The following is a 19,631-nucleotide window of genomic DNA, read 5'->3' on the forward strand; positions in this document are numbered from 1 at the left end:
GCTGTACATGCAATCCGTAACCATAAGTATTTGACACTGGACAGCATAGTACCTTTCTTGGAATCGTTGTTTATTACAAACAAAAGCCTCAGATGTTACCCATTTCGTATTGTCCTTGAAAAGTCTTTGATAGAACACTGAATTCATTATTCTATCGTCTCTTCTGCTGTTAGTCCAATGGTGGCTGAGGCCTCGTCGTTAGCCAAAACCCTTCTCTGTTAGCCGAAGCTAATGATGAGGTGTCACTCCCCTCCCCCACCCAGCGAGGGTGGAGAGGGATGAAAGTCTCTGATCAACGTGTGCGCTCTTCGGTGTGGTTTGTTTCTCATTCTAACTGTACCCGGAAGAAAACTCCATTATATTATCTTCGTCATAGCAATGACAGGCCCCGCCCCTCTTCTTGTTACCATGTGATGCTGCCATGGCAACTGCTTTTAACCTTTAGTATGGTTCGATGTCAAACTCTGCATAGTTCTCTCTGACCAAATCTGCACTGTTCCCAGTCCGTATCAGTGTTTATGTTTAACAACCTTGGCATGCACACACTCTCTCTCTGACCTGGCTGCTCTCAGATGGCTACAAGCAGTGCTGTCTTCGACCACAGCTATTTGACCCAGATCACTATAGCAACCGCTCAATTGTTGATATTATCCCCCCCTAGTTCCCTCTGTTCCACCCAGCTGATAACGGCCCTGTCTGCACAGTCTTAGCTGGAAACACACATACAGGATAATGATGGTGATGATGATGATGATGATGATATTATCCTCTTAAAACTCATCTCTATATAGGTTTATAAACCAAATGCAAATCATCGATTTCCTTCAAATGGCAATATATACTAGAATTTAATTTAGGAGAGGAGTGATGAGACTAATAATGTGAAAAACTACTCATACACCAAGTGTGACATATTACCTTGCAAAAGAGCTGAGATACCATTCACAATATCATAAAGAAAATAAATGCTATAAGATCACACTGATAGATGATAACGATTTGGTGGCAAAACATCTTTCTGCCAAAATTACGACAAATTAAAATGCCTGCCATTTAGAAATTATTTGGACAGGAGGTGCCGGTTTCCGCTCAGGTTGGATGGCTGCTTGAGTTTTTGAGCTCTGCGACCACTTCAAATGATTTATTATAACGACGTTAATTCCACGCCATACGCTCATAGCACACTTCGTAACAATGACCAAACAAGTACCGAACTCGACTGGAACTTTATAAGAGGAAGACAGAGATTTTATCAGAATTTTACTCTGCGAGGAACTTGAAGCTAGCACGCAGAAGCTAGCTAACAGACTGGACTCGTTCCAATCAGAGCAAGCCATTGGAGGTCATAGCCATTGATTTCGCCACCTTGGAAAGGGCCAGTGATGGCAGAGAGAATATTCTGGTCGTCACCGATGTCTTCTCTAAATTCAGCCAGGCGTATCCCACGTCTGATCAAAAGGCTCACACAGTGGTCAAGATCCTCACCGAAAAGTGGTTCTATACATACGGAGTGCCAAAACGGATTCACTCTGACCAAGGCCGCAACTTTGAAGGAGAGCTACTCAAGCGCCTCTGCCAGTTGTATGGCGTGGCAAAGAGCAGGATCACCCCATACCACCCAGAGGGGAATGGACAATGCAAGAGATTTAATAGAATATATTAGGGATGTCCGATATTATCGGCCTACCTATATTATGGGCCGATATCGGCATTAAAATGTGATATCGGAAAATATCGGTATCGGTTTCGCAAAAAATAAAAAGAAATTGAATTTTTTTTTTACATTTCTATAACCTTTATTTACCCAGACAAGCAAGTAAGAACAAATTCAGATTTTATTTATTGTCAAAAGTATGCATAATGTTGTGTTAATTCCGCAACAAGGGATATGTAATGTTAATTACCTAAAATTATAAAAAAAATAATTGGGGGGGGGGAACCCTGCATATATCGGAATCGGTTGATATCGGTTGATATCGGTATCGGAAATTAAGAGTTGGACAATATCGGTATATCGGTATCGGTAAAAAAGCCAATATCGAGCATCCCTAGAATATATTAATCTCTTGCGCTCCCTCCCAGAGGGGAAGAAACGAAAGTGGCCTCAAGTGCTCCCTCAGCTGCTATTCACATACAATACCACTGCCAACCAGTCAACAGGCCACTCGCCCTACGAACTGATGTTTGGCCAGAAGCCCCAGCTGCCTGTCGATCTGCTTCTGGGTCAAACGGAGGAAGAACAGACGGCCACCACACTGGAAAATTGGGTGACCAGACACCAAGATCACCTAGCCTCTGTCTATGTGAATGCCCAGAGGTATCTCGAGGCGGCTGCTACGTCCAGAGAGCACCGGCGGCCTGAGTCAAACGCACCCATCCTCTTAACAGGGACTTTAGTCTACAAGAAGAACCATGGAACAGGACGACGAAAAATCCAAGACATGTGGGAATCAACGGTCTACCAAGTCGTGGAATGCCTGGATAAGGCTGGCACCGTATACAAGATCCAGTCCCGAGACCACCCAGAGCAGCAGAAGAACATCCACCGCTCAGAATTGAGACCGATCACAGCCAATGGAGCCCCGGTGTCCGAACCACTGACAGGGTTAATCCCGGCTAGAGCAAGGGACAGAGTGCTGTCACTAGAGTGGGAAATGGACGACAGCTTTCTGTCAGGAGCCCTGACCCCTCCGCTGAACCAGCAGGACCAGCAGCAAATGGAACCATCACTAGAGCCCCGACCTCAAGAGACTGGCCCTGTATCAGCCCCCCTCCCCTTAGTCGAGGACTGCCCTGCCCCGCAGCCATCAGAATCATGCCCCCCCCCCCCCCCTCTGCCCCGCAGCCATCAGGACTAATGACCGGTTTACAACCAGGACTGGCTGCTGGGAGACGGTCAAACAGAACAACGGCAGGTCAGCATTCTAACCCTTTCAACCTACCCGGCCTTTAGCCCCATTAGCTTCAGCCGTTAATTCCCACCAAGTAGTCTTCAGGCCATGGGACTGCCTGAAAACCTCCATAATTATCCCGGTCCCAAAAAAGAACTCCATCAGTTGCCTGAACGACTACCGTCCAGTCGCACTCACCTCCCTACCCATGAAGGTCTTTGAAAAGACACTCAAGCCCCACATCATCTCTAGCCCCACATCATCTCTAGCCTCCCACCCGGACTAGACCCCCACCAGTTCGCCTACAGAGCCAACAGGTCCACGGAGGACGCCATCGCCACGACTCTCCACTCTACCCTGTCCCATCTGGAGAGAGCGGGGGGCTACGCTCGGCTGCTCTTCGTGGACTTTAGTTCTGCATTTAACACCATCCTGCCTGACAGACTAGTGCCCAAACTCATGGACCTTGGACTAAACCATCCCCTCTGCCGGTGGTCTAAGGACTTCCTCTCTGACCGCCCCCAGAGGGTCAGAATAGGCCCCCACACCTCCACAGCCATCAGCCTCAGCACCGGATCCCCCCAGGGCTGCGTGCTGAGTCCCGTTTTTTACTCTATTTATACTAGAGCTGGGCCATTAACGGCGTTAACGTGCTGCGTTAACGCTATACTAATATCGCGCGATAATATAATTAGCGCATTCATCGAAAAAAAAAAAAAAAAAAAAAAAAACATTATTTTTTTTATTTTATTTTTTTTACCTTTATTTACCCAGGGTAGGTTCGCTGAGCACAGATGCTCTTTTTCAGGAACGCCCTGCTTCACATTCACAGTTCCATTCACACCTGGGAGCTGCCCAGTACAACCACAGTTGACACCATTGGCCACTGAGCAACTCCACTGGAGCAGTTGATTCAAGCCATGTCACATAGTTCAAGTTTGAAATGATTCTTTCTGTTTTGCTCCTGAGAGTGTGCTAGATACTTTACTGTACTGGTAATATTATTTATTTGTGTTAACTTCTGAATAAAACAATAAAACAAAGTACATCTTATTGAACATTATTTTGATATTTCATTACCAATTATCATAGCAAAACAGCTTTTTCAAACAGTTTGTAATGCATTTTGGAAACGGGAGATGGGCTCATGGTGTAATGGGCCACCTGGCCTGAGAAACATAAGGAGGAAAGAAAAAGTAAGGACTTACTTCTGGTCATTATTTGGGTAGAACACACATATTTTGAATGCCTTTGGCATTTTTTTTTTTTTTTTTGGGCCATTTTAATCTAGATTAATCTAGATTAAATCCAGGATTGCAGATAGATTAATCTAGATTAAAAAAATGTATCTATGCCCACCTCTAATTTATACACACGACTTCACCGCAGTCCACCCCAGCAACACCATCATCAAGTTCGCTGACGACACCACAGTGGTGGGCTGCATCACAAAAGGTGACGAGACCGCGTGTCGCGATGAAATAGAGCAGCTGTCAGCCCTGTGCAAGGATAACAACCTACAGCTGAACAAGCTAAAGACCCAGGAGATGATCGTGGACTACAGGAGGAAGAAGACCGACATACAGCCCCTGTATATCGACAGGGGATGTGTGGAGAGAGTCTCGGTCATCAAGTTCCTGGGTGTCCCCCTGGAGGATGACCTGACCTGGAGAATCAACACCACGGCGATAGTGAAAAAGGCACAGCAGAGACTCTACTTCCTGAGAGTACTGAGAAACTACCACCTCTGCTTGTGTCTTTTTACCGCTGCTCCGTAGAAAGCATCCTCACCTACTGCATAAATGTGTGGTTGCTCAGCTGCACAGCCGCAGAGGGGAGGGCGCTCCAGAGGGTCGTCAACTCGGCCCAGAAGATCATCGGCTGGCCCCTCCCCTCACTGGAGGGACTATACAACTCCCGCTGCCTCAAAAAAGCAGTAAAAATACTGAAGGACCCACACCACCAACAGAGTGGACATTAGCATTGACTCATCACACCAGTACAGGTGAGCTGCTTTATTTATGATAAATCATTTTATGTATGCTATACGCATATGGTGTGGTATTATAATCACACCATGAGGCAGTAGTTCAATAGAGTAGAGGCAATGCTGAGACAAGAGCTGATCTGATACATACAAATTATTACCCAAAAATGAAATCATAATACTAATTCTACAGTCAGTACAATGCTTTGATTTTGCATTATCACATCAATAACATGTCATTAATAATAGTCATTAATAATCTCCATATAAGATTACTTGTAAAAATAAAAATGTCTATGCTAGTGCAAGTATAGAAAGTTGCATTGTAGGAGGAAATGTAATCAAACTACTATCATTTCAGACAATGCAAGCATTTGCAACACAATGGAAACGTGCACTAGTGTGAATGTTTTTTTTATAAACAGCATACACGTTATACTGTATATTACCAGTTAAAGGGACACACAAAAACAATACTATTTTGCACATAATATCACACACATCCAAAAACTCGTAGCTGTTTTAATTACAGCTCAATGAAATGGTAGCAGTCCCTATAAGACAAGGTATTGCTAGTGCTGTAATTGACACAACACAAGGATTCAATGTCCCCAACAGTGATGCCAATAACTAGTTACTAGGGCTGTCCCCGACTAAGGATTTGGATGGTCAACTATGATTGGCCAAAATGTGCCGTTAGTCGACTATAGGTCGACTTCAAAAAAATATATATAATATCTTAAAAATTATTTTATTATTATTTATTTAAATTTTTTATTATTCCATTTGGGCTGTGGGGGGTGCTTAATGTCTGAAGGAGTCGACTGAAGGCTTCTTGTCCTCTGCAAAAGCATGCAATTGGTCCACTGATGGATACATCTTGATATTTGTCTAGTCTAGTGTGTTCATTAGATGGGTGAAATCCTCTTTTAGTGCCTCTGTGCCTGTTTTCGTAGGCAGTTAGCCTCTGGTATGTGTGCCATTAGCGTTAGCCACGCTTCTAGGCCTCTTTTCTTTTGGAAAGAATGATAAAAAAAATTATAAATATATATATATATCTTTATATATTCGACTAAGAGGTTGGCCAGTCGACTACGGCTCCTTTCAACCGATTAGTTGACTAATCGACTAATAGGGGTCAGCCCTACTAGTTACTAAGTAACTATAGTTACTTTCAGTAAATAGTAATCTAACTTGTTACTTTTTACAAGCCAGTAATCTGATTACAGTTACTTTTCCAAGTGGCTGTGCATTACTATTTAGTTACTATCTCATAATGCTGATGATAAGAGAGCCAGGGGTACAGTCAGCTAGACCGGAGATGGGATGTGCGCTCGCGCACGCACGCACGCACACAGCCACACACACATGAGAATAACAAACTATAATACCATGTTTTATATTACACAACGGTTTTACAATTTTATTTTTAATAAAAATTATATTTATATACATTCTCTATTTTATTTCCTTTGGGAACCACTGTCCTAGAGTGCCTGAGCAGTGGACAGCTGTGACCTTATATGGCCTGATGGCTGATGACGTCTCATGATGACCTGTCTGAGCAGCCAATCATGATTTATGACATTATGCACTTTCAATAAAGCATAATTTAAAAAAAAACTGTTGTCATTCTTATGTTGTGGCAGCAGCAGGGGGGACGACGACGACTTCGTAACCTAGTTACTTTCAAAGTAACTAAGTTACTTTGATAATCAAGTAATCAGTAAAGTAACTAGATTACTTTTTAAAGGATTATTTTTTACAAGTAATCTGTGGCATCACTGGTCCCCAATGACATCACTGGTGGCCATATTAAAATGTATTTACTCTCAATACGTGTGTGGATGTGTGTGAGATTATGTGCTAAAACAGCATTGTTCTTTGGTAAAGTGCCCCTTTGAGCCACCCTATGACACTAGAGTAAGACCACCAGTCTATATACCACACACTGGCCCTCAGTTCAGGGACATCTCACAAATCGATACTGCTTCTGTTATACAGTTGTCATCATTCCAGCTTCCATTTAGCGTATCGGGCCAGATTTCTGCACAGTCCTCCTCCCCGTTCCCATAATTGTTTGGCTGGTTTTTGGCCCAGAACCTGTAAAAAAGAGTAATATAAAAAAGGAAAATAATATTTCTGCCATGACTTTAGTGACTTTTTAATAACTTATGCCCTATTTCTTATTTGCCAATGATGATGTTGATTGGTTAGTATGAGGCACCGTGGGGATTGTGCTGAGGAAGGACTCGACCAATCAACATCATCGTTGGAAAAGTAAATAGAGATGGGGTTCCAAAAATCTGAGCTATCCCTTTAAAACCAAACCCATGGATGATAGTTCAGTACGCGTGAAGATTTTTCCTAAGCAGGTTGTACTTCTGCGTTCGGTTTGCGCGATCTGATTGGCCACTGACATTTCTGGTCATGTGACATGTGCGCCAGTCGTGTGACGCCTAGTTCTGCGCCTATTTCCGGGTCTAACAGCCTGCAAACTACCTAACGCCTAGTTTATCACTGGTTAAGCTTAGGCGACTCTTTCGAAGTTGGTTAAGGTTAAAGTTTGGAATCAGGGCTGGTGTTCAAACTCTAACCTTAACCAACTTCGAAAGAGTGCCTATAAGCTTAACCGGTGGCAGAACTAGGTGTCACACGATTGGTGCACATGTCACATGACCAGAAACGTCAGTGGCCAATCAGATTGCGCAAACCGAATGCGGAAGTACAACCCGCGTAGGGAAAATATTCACGCGTACAGTACAGCCAGGAAAGTCATGTTTTCAGCAACACAGAAGTCTGCATAAAATATCTTACCTGCTTGTCGGGCTCAATTCCGTGTTGTCCACCCATGTCCAGGTCCCTTCTACTCTGTTGTCAGTCAGGCCGATCCAGACGTGTTCGCCAGGACTAAACAACCCATTGATGAATGTCTTGAGGGAAAGAAAAAATCTATTGAAAGCATTATAATGGTCATCATTGAACAAACATGTGCAATAATTAGATACGCACATGCACAATCACACATTTACACACACATACATATACACATTTATTTACACACATTCACAAACACCCTCACATCCAGACACACACACATACTGTACCATTTCTTGTTGGCTAGTTATGATTGCAAGGTCAGCTCCCAGGGCTCGACATGCATCTCTGCTTCTGGACCAGTTTCTTTTTACAATAGAAATGAAGTAACAGCTGTTCTGAAACTTCCTCCAGTTGGGACGACAGGTCCCTACAGGTTTGAGAGATTAAACAAACAAAACATATATATATTGAGAAACAGGCAGATCAATTACATCGCCTATCTTTCCAGTCCGGATTTTTTCTGATGATGTATTTTTAGACCATTTCTTGCAGTCAAAAAAGCAAAGCATTCATTATTCATGATTTTCTTTTATCCATAAACCTGACCAATCTTAGCTAGCACATACATCGTGTGTTTTATATGGTCCCATGTGGCATGGGGCTATCCCATGCCCTATAAGTAGGATGCACATTGGCTATACACACACCACTCTTCTATTTATAATAACATCTTGCCGGCATAGAATTGTGATAGTTGTGTATGGTTAATGGGTTATCTCAATTGTAATTATTACCAATAGCATTCTTAATTGATTTAGCCCTGGTCCCCACGTGGTCATGCTAACATTTAGCTTAGGCCTTTGTCATTGTTTGTATCTTACATGTATGCTGGTAAAGCCCATGTAGATACATAAAAGACAAACACATTCTGTTGAATAATAGCATGTTGTGTTTATTTGAATTGTTTAGCAAATACCAAAATACCCTGTTATATTATCGTATAGCTTACGCTCTGCACTCTAGTGGAACTATCCCTTTATCCAATCTAGCACTGAATAATATTTCTCCACATGTACACAGTACACACCCATCCGCCTGGCCACACCCACATCCGCTCCTCTACATAAGCGGGGTCGTGGCCACACTAACACCGGTTCCTGACAGGGAGCGAGCGAGCGAACTGGAGACGAAATCGCGCGCGACACTGTCCTGATATGAGGCGGCGCGTGTCCGAGTGTGTCTGTGTGTGTGTGTGTGTTACCTGGAAGCACACGTGGGGGGGGGGCAAAGCAGCCTGCGATTCTTGACCAATAAAAAGTGTTTAGGGGCGGGACTCGGCCACGTAATCGCTGAACTAGAGACACAGCGAGCGAATATCTGAGGGGTGGACAACATCGCTGCTTAGTTCGCTGTCGCTCGCGGCAGGTCAGGATAGTCTGATTGAAACGAATACATTTTAATCATTTTCGCAATCACGCTCGCTCGCGTCGCTGCCTGTCAGGAAGGGGTGTAACAGCTCCTTCCCTATTTTCACCACCGAAAAGTGACTGTATACACCACTTTAGTTTAGTGCCGAAATAGTTATTGGAAAGGAGTTACGTTTGGAAAAAAGGAGCTGCGTTGACATTATATCTTTGTTTTCTCTCTCACTATTTTTCGAGGAAATACGGCGATAATGTTTTCGCCAGCGGAGTGTCTAGAAGATGATGAGCATTCTGACCTCCACCGGCGCTTCGCATTAGGGGCTCGCGTCGCTGAGCAATCCCCGCCGGCATTGCCTCCGGCTCTGCAGCTGGACACTTTACTTGGGAGGCGATCGGCCGTGTGAGGGCTGACGGCCTCTCTGGGCGGGTGATGTTTTTTGCGACGCGGGCGCCAGGTGTGTCGGTTGCGGGGGAACAACTACACAGCTTACGAAGGTCGGCTCCAGGTTAGGATCCTTTTCGCTGCCCCTTAGCGGCGTGGAGGGGGTTCTAGTTTGATGCCCCACGATAACATTAGCTCCTCCTCAAGTGAAGTCGTAGCTTTGTTTTCCTGGGACCGTGATTCAGAATCTGCGGTTCAATTCGCCGGGTCTCTGGACAAACGGATACCCACTGTCGCCGTGCTGGCCCCGCTTTTCAAGATGAAAAACACCCGGTGCGAGGGAGGTGAGCTTGGTGTTCGTTATGAGAATATCTCCATGCTCAGGTTGGCTATAGCCTGCGTACAACGAGGGGCTTGCTGCCGACACCGCTGTGTCTGGTAAACACCGTTCTGAAGAGGGACGTGTGTTGCCTTTTTCCCTTTTTTCTTCGGATAAGAAGAGGAAAAGACAGCGGCTGTCTGAAGTGTTGGCCTGTATTGCTTTTCTCACGTTGTACAGTTTTCAGTAGTAGCCGCTTAGCTTGCTTCTGCGTGAGCTAGTGGCTAGCGATAGCCGGTATGAGCTAACTGTTAGCCAGTTAGCTGTTTAGCTACAACGTTAGCTGCCGGCTGCGCTCGGCTGGGAACGTTAGCTTGATGCTATCAGTTAGCCTATAGTTAGCTGTTTAGCTTGTGCTACAACCATTGGCATAGCCGTGAGAATAGCAGGCCCTGGCACCAGGGTTTCCGTTAGAAAAAATTGTTGCCGGTCTCAGTGTCTTGCAAGATTTCAATCTACCGGACAAATGGGATCAATTCCGGTCAGAGTTTATTGAGCTTAATAACAATTGATAGGCAGGCTATTTTTATAAAGAATGACATCATCAAGGCATGTAGATTTATAATATTTTAACTTAAAACTAGGCTACTTTTGCGTATATAGGCCTACAGTCATTAATATATTCCAAATAAAATAAGTCCCTCGAGACTTCGTGCTGCTGCCGACTTGAAATCAAATAGGTGTTGGTGGGCAGTCGGCCCGACATTAATAAACAGCAGTCTGTTATAATCACATTTTTATTTATATCAAGCGAAGAACTGAGAAATTTGGCAGAGAAAGATGGCAACATTATCGTGGGTTTTGCGTGATGACTATCTCCACCTCCCAACGACTTGGTGCTGGATTTGCGAGAGTGTGCAGCTGCAGAGCCGCAGAGCCAGCGGTGCTTCCAGGTCCGGTCTGGGGACCGCTCAGCAGCGCCCCCCACCCAACAGCTGAATTGCCAATGGCTGAATTGGAGTATTGCACTGTGCGGGCACAACTGTCAGCTCTGCGGCTCTGCAGTTGCATGCTTCTCGCAAATCTAGCTCCCACTGCCAAACCCAAATGAATCTCGACATTGCTTCACCAATAGTCGTTATCAGAACACTACACACATATCATAATAGAACACACATCGTTGTCATTATTAGACCTGCTTGGTGAAGCAACAATGAAACAAATGTAACTATTTTAATACAATTCAAATTGTGCTTAGAGGGAATTATTTTCACCGGACATTATGACCGGAGAGATTTAAATATGTCGGACTTCAACAGATTTTGCCGGTCAAAAACCGGTAATTACCGGACAGCGGAAACCCTGCCTGGCACTTTGGCAGAAGATGTCGTCGGGCCTGCGCCATGACCGGCTGCAGGAGGGGGGCGTCACGCCTGAGCGAGGCTCCGGCCATTGCTTCTTCTGGCCTAGCCAGCGAGAGGCCTTCGTCGACGTGGTGGACCAACCTGCGTTCCTTCCCCTCCTGAATGTTTTTGTTAATAACGATGTCTTTGTCTACAAAACATATGTTACTTCACTACATTTGGAGATACGACGTGTGCTGTGTGAGAATTGTCTTGGTCGCTTTGTATAGCTTGGGTTAGCATTGGCCAAGGCTTGTGCAGGGCTGTACGCTAAGCTTTTTCACTAGGGGCACACTTGCCCCTAAATGAGAAATTTAGGGGCAAAGAATAATTTTTAGGGGCAAATTTTTAAATAACTATTTTACCATTATAGTAGGGCTGGGCGATATGGCCTCTAAATGATATTGCGATATTTTTTGGCCATATCACGATACACAATATATATCGCAATATTTTGACATTTCCTAAAGCACTTAAAAATGCTTGATTTAACCCTTTGATGCATACAGTCACGCCAATATGATGATTATAATAAGTCCCTGCAACATATGTTTGCATTATTAAACCATGAAGATGCTTTAAAAAATTATTTAATGAAAATGTACTAAGAGTAGTCTACTGACACACTAATAAAAAAAATTATTTACATCTAAGACTATTTATATAAAAACTCTTGGGTGCCCTTTTTTTGCACAGTACTGTGTTTTCTATCCACTTTAGCCAAACACACACACACATATATATATATATATATATATATATACTACTGTGAGAAAATAATAATTACACACAAAGGGATAATGGCTTATAGCAGACTTAATGATTTTAGAATATTTCAGATAATGAAATTAAATGTTTATCATCAACTATCCGGTTAGTATTTATACTGTCTGTAACGTTTGGCTACTTTAAATCATTGAATGTAGAGAGAGAGCGAGAGAGAGAGAGAGGGGGCGAGAACGCACAAGAGAGCCAGCCCCCCCCCCCCCGGGTTTTGTTCTAGGTTCGCGTTTTGATCGTCTAAGCTGCCGTAGGTGATGACGTCACACTCGAATGTAAACAGGAAGAGTCTAACACGGAGATGGAAAGTCACAGTGGATGATATACAGAAACGAATAACTAATAAATATGAAGTTATGTTTAAACTTCTGTTGTCAAGCGTTGTCACTTGTCAATATAACCCACCCCCTTTCCTCACTTTTCCACCGTCCCTGCTTCACTCGGGACCACCAGCTAACGTTAGCCTATAGCTCCGCCGTCCCTGCTTCACTCGGGACCACCAGCTAACGTTAGCCCATTGCTCGTGTCAATTAAATTGCATGTTATTAAATGTCCGCGCTGGTCTGTCTAATGAAATTACAACCGCAACATTATGTCGCCTGTACAGCCCTGGTTGTAGGCTAATGTTAGTGTAGTGAAATGCGAATGAAGGGGTGAAATCACTATTCGCAAGCTTGCGAGTAGATATAATTTTTCATTCGCACCGGCCAAATTAGGGGGCAATTTGCGACGATCTCGTCGCAGCGTACAGGCCTGTTGTGCCTTTCTCTCTACCTAGGAACAGCGTTGTTTTTTACGTGAGTAAAGATTTACTGGGTTTTTGTTGTATGATGAGAAGTTGTGTGTCTTCATGTAACGTTTAGACAACGTGGCTGAGCCCACAACTGGCTGGGTTACCCTACAATGCTGTGCATAGTGGCATATGATCGAGGGCTGAGTCCCTCTCTTAGCTTGTTATTCTTTGCTTGAGGGTAATGATGAAAATAACAAGTGGCAGGTATTTTCACACATAAGCAGAGCTGTGGAAGGGCCTACACTTGATTTGGGCCCTGTCCGATACGCTGGCGATGTGGGGGGTGGTGTCATCAGTGACCGTCTGGTGGGGTCCCGATGCTACGGCATCATTGACCTCACCGGGCCCCCTTTTTCGGGGGGTCCTGGCCCTCAGGCTGTTCCTGGGGCTGGGTCCTCCTCCGCGCTACGCTGCTACGGCCTTGCCACGGGGTTGGGTTCTTGATAGGTGTTACGTATTACTTTCACATGGTGGAGGGATACTTACTGTCTGTGGTGCATATTCACATTGTGGTTAAGTGTGCTGTCACTAATTGGTGGTTTAATTGACACGCTGTTTCTTTCTGTTTTTGCTTGTTTAAAATGGCCGCTTTCTAATTCATCACAGGTGTGGTGATGAGGCACCACACCCTACAAATGCAGAGTGCAGGCAGCAGTCAAGTCTCCCCCACTTCACAGGAGATGTCACAGCTCTCCAGCGTCTCACCTGCTCTCATTGTTTTGTTGTACATTCGGCTTGTTCTTCCTTTTGCTTTAGTTTTGTTATTTAACTTTGGAGTCTGGAACACCCAGCTCCCACTCTTTCTGTCCATTTAGTTAGTTGTGAATAAATAGTTATTTTTGATAAACTTTTGTCCAGTGTCCTGTGTCCACCAAGTCGCATTCAAGGCCTTGACAAGCCATATTGTAGGCTTGAATGTAACAATAGGGATGCTCGATATTGGCATTTTTACCGATACCGATATACCGATATTGTCCAACTCTTAATTTCCGATACCGATATGAACCGATATGAACCGATACCGATATATTCAGGGTTTCCCCCCCCAAACATTTTTATAATTTCAGGTAATTAACATTACATATCTCTTGTTGTGGAATTAACACAACATAATGCATACTTTTGACAATAAATAAAATCAGAATTTGTTCTTACTTGCTTGCCTGGGTAAATAAAGGTTATAGAAATATAAAAATATAAAAATAAAAATGAAAATCGATACCGATATTTTCCGATATCACATTTTAATGCCGATATCGGCCGATAATATCGGTAGGCCGATAATATCGGACATCCCTAGTTCTTGACCTTTGACCCCGTGATGTTGGGGGCTGTAACGGGTTTTTTTTCTTCCCGTTCGTTCCCTAGTGGCATGTGGGATGCGCGCCTGAGTGGTCGCGGGTCCTTCTGTGAAGGTAAGTCCCACGATCTGCTCACCCTGTGCATTGAGGTGCTAAACCCTCTTCGCACAGTCGGATCTGATTCCCTCCCGTCCCCCTCTAGGGGGTTCCGGGGGCTCGGGTCCTCCCCGGTTCTGATGGTTGTGGGGGGCCTCAGCGGGTACATTTGTCGAGCTTCCGCTCTGCTCAGCTCCTGTGTTCCACTAGAGTTCAGAGCGTAAGCTATACGATAATATAACATACGGTTATCCTATAACCATAGTTATATGAGTATAGCGAGCGATCTGCACTGACTCACTGAGGACCCTGTGGTCTTTGCCTTCGGTGGTGAAAGACTTGGGAAGGAGCTGTTAGTGTGGCCACGACCATGCTTATGTAGAGGAGCGGATGTGGGTGTGGCCAGGCGGATGGGTGTGTACATGTGGAGAAAGATTATTCAGTGCTATATTGGATAAAGGGATAGTTCCACTAGATTGCAGAGCGCTCGCTATACTCATATAACTATGGTTATAGGATAACCGTATGTTTTGTCTCTGTGCTCACACTTGGTTCCTTGTAGAATCTCTGGCTGCCCAACCAGGACTGGGAGAGGCCAAAACCTTTTCTAGAGGGGAGATCCGGAAGTACAGAGGGGGGGGGGGATTCATAATGAGAAGGGAATAGAGTCTTAACTCATTCAATGCCAGTCACGAGTATAGTCGGGTTAACTAGCCAACCGTTCAGCGCCAATCACGAGTATAGTCAGGTTTTAATCGTTATTTCTTTTATTAGCTATATCCATAAATTTTCATCCATCCAGCCTGATGTTATCATTGGGAATGGGTCTGAGCTCGCAAAAGGGCAAATACCATGCGGGCGGGGTTTAAATACTCAGACGAGGCAGGCCTTTACAACGATGGTATGGAACAGTAACCCCGCCCGCCCATTCATGTGTAACGCTCGGTAATGTGGGACGGACCTCCACGAGCAGTATTTGGAATGGCGATCAGATAATTCGATTATTTCTTTTGCATTACATCAGAGACCAGGTAAGAACACTATATATAAAATCTTGCGTTGATCTGATATTTCTTTCTACCGCGATCGACGCTGTCTGTGTGTGTGTGTGTGTGTGTGTGTGTGTGTGTGTGTGTGTGTGTGTGTGTGTGTGTGTGTGTGTGTGTGTGTGTGTGTGTGTCTGTGTGTGTCTGTGTCTGTGTGTGTGTGTGGCTGTTTACCGTTGAGTGCAGGAGGTGGTGGGGGGAGCGCCCCGCTATGAGGGCCATTTCATGTATGCATGAGGAAGAATAATAATGATAATCTAGCGTTGATTTCAGGAAGATTCGATAATCAGGCGAAAAATGACAACGTGTTGAGTGTATTCCACTAAAGGGCTTTTCCTGGGATTACTAAGAATCAACAAAACTATACTCGTATTCAAAACGGTATAAAACGGAAATCTACGGATGAAAAAACACAATCTGTTTTGTACATGTTGACTGGAAGCAACTCACTGACAATCGACGGGTGTATTAGACCCATAGCTATAATTTAAGATATATTTTAAGCACTCGCAAATCTTGCAGTCCCCCCATTGATTAAAGCGATGGCGTATTAGCGCCCCCTGGCGCATTAAGCGATGGCGCAGAATGAGTTAAAGTGTCTTAAACACTGTGTAGTGTTTTGCGGTGATAGCTTGGTATGGAATTATGTATCCATGTTGTACAGAATTATTTAAGGTGTTAGTTGTTTGTTTATTGATTTTGGTTTGTCTCTGTAGGAGGAGCTTCCAGGATAAAGCCTGGGATAGAAGCTCCTCTCAGGGAGAAGTAGAAGCAGGCTGGAGAAAGAGACACAGCCGTGATGGAGCTAGTTCTCATAGCCAAGGGTCTAGTTTGTTTGAAAAGTTTAATAGTTTAGTATTTTTGCTCTTATTTTCAAATTGCATTTCTTTGTATGTAAATGCTATGTTATTGATAGTTGTACTGCAGCCTGTTTTTCCACTGGGGAACAAAAGAAAAGACGAAATAAAAACAAAACACTGGTGATGACAACCTGCCTGAGACCCTATTTTTCCACCGCTTGGCCACATCCTAACACCATGTGATTATGGCTTACTGTATACACAATTGCACATGTGTCATTTTCCATCGTCATCGTCATGTGAAAGAAGGGTTTCACACTAAATTTCATGGAAATTGCACATGTGAAGTCATGTAAGCAAAGAGGGAATGAATGAATGGGAAATGAATGGGAGGCCATGTCCTCACTGCAAACTCAACGCAAGTCATTAGCACAACTGACAATAGCAATCAACTGCTTAAATATCAGGAAAGTCAATTTAAATAATGTAAATATAATTGTCTCTGTCAAAACCAGCCACATTGTTAGCCTATAGTTTACCCTTGTTTTTTGGAAATATTAAAAGAAAAAGGTGAAATATGTCAGTATGAACCCAAAATATAACAAAAAATCCCTATAAGAAAAAAGATCCACTGAATGACATTCCTAGTTAAAATGTCAATATGTTTCTAAGACCCTAAACATTGAAAATATTTTGCTCAATCAAATAAGCGTCCTCTACTTTTACTGGTACAGTATAAGCAATTTCGTAGAGTGCCATGTCTGCTTATTTCCCCAGAGCTGGTGACAGAAGTAGCTATAGGGAGTTCCATGCATCAGTTCCTTCCCGTCTCTGATGTAAGCACATGTTAGGGGAACACATACCGACACTATGGGAAATACGCTTAGCTTAGCACAAATTAATCGGAAGCGGCTACAGACCAACTAGCGTATCTGTTGGCCAAAAACAACTCTCCTGGAGTTGTATGCTAGGCTAGTGGTCCGTATCCACTTCCATTCATTTGTGTTAATGTTCCAATGTTTAACCCTAAATGACCAGATGTTGCAGAGAATGTTGTGGCACTGGGGACGCCAGGTGACCTTATCTACAATGCTAGTTTTGGCTAGTGACTGCCACTTAAAATGATATATCCCTCGCCTTATTAGAGAGAGAAATGTATTAGAAGGCTTTGTTCACAGGACCACAGCTGCATGAACCACAGCAGACGAAGCTAGGAGCGATCTATTAATAATAGTATTAATTTCCCTATAGCAGCAAAGACTAGAGAGCCAGAAAATACGTCACCCGCGAGAGGTCTATGGACTACAAAAAGTCACCTGATGACATCACAAATTTAAGTAAAATCATTACCATGTCTTAGCACTCCTCCTCAAAGACATCATTATTTAGTCTTAATTTTTTCGTACCTGCAATCGTGGCGTTCAATGTCGCTTGTAGCTGGTCTCTCTCTGCCGTGATGTTGTGACACCTGGCTTGCAGCTGTTCCATCTGTTGAGTCCGGTTGTTGTAATTGTCCCTTAACTGGTCTGTCTCCTCCGTTATGTTCTTGCTACTGATCTGTAACTGGTCTCTCTCCTCCATCACGGTGGTGTAACCTGCCTGCAGCTGGTCTCTAGCTTCAACAAGAGTTCTGTAATTGCCCTGTAACGTGATCATGTCTGCCGTCAAGTTCATGTGACTCTTCTCGATCTGCTCTTTCTCACTGTTGCTAAAGTTGTGGCTGATTTGTAACTCTTCGAATGTCTTAACTATAGCATTGCAACTGCTCTGTAACTGCTCTCGTGATCTCGTGAGATTGTTGTACTTGTTCTGTAACTGGTCCCTCTCCTTTGTCATCGAGTCACGACCGCTCTGAGCCTGGTTTCTGTCTCCCATCACCTGTTCGTAACGTCTGCGTAACTCGCCGTTGCCTTTCATCAAGGTGTCTGTATCTGTCTGTAATTGGGCACGGCTAGCTTTTAGCTGTTCTTTATCTCTGGTTAGCTGTTCTTTATCCCTAATTAGAGCATTGTTACTGCTCTGGAGTTGCATTTTACTGGTTCTTAGAGTGTTTTTTTCCGTTGTCAAGCCATTGTTTGTGTTCTGTAATCGATCTTTCGTGGTACTCAATGTCATGTAACTGGCCTGTAACCTGTCTCTGGCATTTTGTATCTGCGTATTTTCTTTGCTCACAGTGGTCAGATTCTGCTGTAGGTTATCTCTATCTTGAGTCATGGCATTATATTTGTCCTGTCGGCTTTTCTCCATGTTGTTGACTGCAAAAGAGAAATGGTAGAATACTGATGAGCACAAAAATGCCCCCAGAACAGTGATCTTATCGTAATCATAATCACCCCTAACTTTCTCACTTTATATGTACATGTTGTGTCTGTCCACTATGTTTGTTAACTTGTCATACCCCCCCCCCCCCCCCCCCCCCCCTATGTAAAGCGACCTTGGGTCCTCTGAAAGGTGCTATATAAAACGAAGTTATTATTATTATTATTATTATTATTATTATTATTATTATTATTATTATTATTATTATTATTATTATTATTATTATTATTATTATTATTATTATTATTATTATTATCGCACTGGAAAATACATTTAACATTTAACAACAAGTGTATGAAGTTCTCACAGTGAGCGCTCTGTCCGATGAGCCCAGCTAGTAGGAGGGCACACAGCATCCCCAGGCACACCGCAGCCACTCTGACAGGTCTCTTCCTCAACTCGTACACTGAATCATGTAGGAAGCAGATATGAGGTACCTTATAATAAAGGACTTTTATGCAGGGGGATACATGTGTATGCTTGCATTCATTATGTAAATGAGTGGATAATTTTTTATACCTGAATGTTTAAAGCTGTTTCCATCCAATGACCTGTAGCCATTTTTACTATGATCAATATCCATGCTTTCCATGGTCGATTCACTGTTGGCTGCTACACCTCAGATTCCTGCAAGAACCTATATAAAGATTAATATTTCACCTGGACTGAGTCAGACATAGGTTAATACCAAATCACACCTGAAATCAAAGTAAACCTTACCAGGTCTTACAACGGGTAAAATCACACTCCTCTTGAGCAATCCTGCATGCGTTAATCTCCAACGGAACGGTGGTAGTGAATTGATTTGAGGGAAACCAACCTCTATATGGGGGCAGGCACGTTCATGCTGGAGGCGTGCCAGAGGGCAGACTCATACAGAATAATGATTCCAAACCAAGTCGCCTATTAGCTATGCGATTAAGAGTCAACGCAAAATTTGCAGATATAACTACCATTAGAGCACAACAAGGACTTGTTACAGAACCCAAAGAAATAAACACGACATTCAAAGAATTCTACTCCAACGTATACAAATCAGAAACGACCTTCGATCAAAACAAAATGGACACATATCTTAATCAAATTAACCTTCCTAAACTTTCAGAGGATGACGCTAAACAGTTAGAAACACTGATCACGCTAGATCAGTGGTGCCCAACCAGTCGATCGCGATCGACAGGTAGATCGCGGGCTGATTTCAAGTAGATCTCGATTAATAAAATTAGATAATTTTTTTTTATTTATTTTTTTTTGCAAAATCAACTCTGCC

At 43.5% G+C, this 19,631-nt stretch overlaps 1 protein-coding gene across 1 annotated transcript; it reads right to left on the reverse strand.

Moving 5' to 3' along the window:
- Positions 1-4,878: 4,878 nt before the first annotated feature.
- Positions 4,879-17,976, reverse strand: LOC311247902 (uncharacterized protein). Its single transcript, XM_084338887.1, has 4 exons — positions 17,449-17,976; positions 7,986-8,125; positions 7,696-7,811; positions 4,879-6,981 (listed from the first exon to the last, which is right to left on the reverse strand). The coding sequence occupies exons 1-4, from the start codon at positions 17,957-17,959 to the stop codon at positions 6,837-6,839; spliced, it is 912 nt and encodes a 303-aa protein (XP_084195013.1). The 5' UTR covers positions 17,960-17,976; the 3' UTR covers positions 4,879-6,836.
- Between the last annotated feature and the right edge of the window lie 1,655 nt (positions 17,977-19,631).

Source organism: Notolepis coatsorum, assembly GCF_963971535.1.
Source record: "Notolepis coatsorum genome assembly, contig: SCAFFOLD_155, whole genome shotgun sequence".
Taxonomy (NCBI): Eukaryota; Metazoa; Chordata; class Actinopteri; order Aulopiformes; family Paralepididae; genus Notolepis; species Notolepis coatsorum.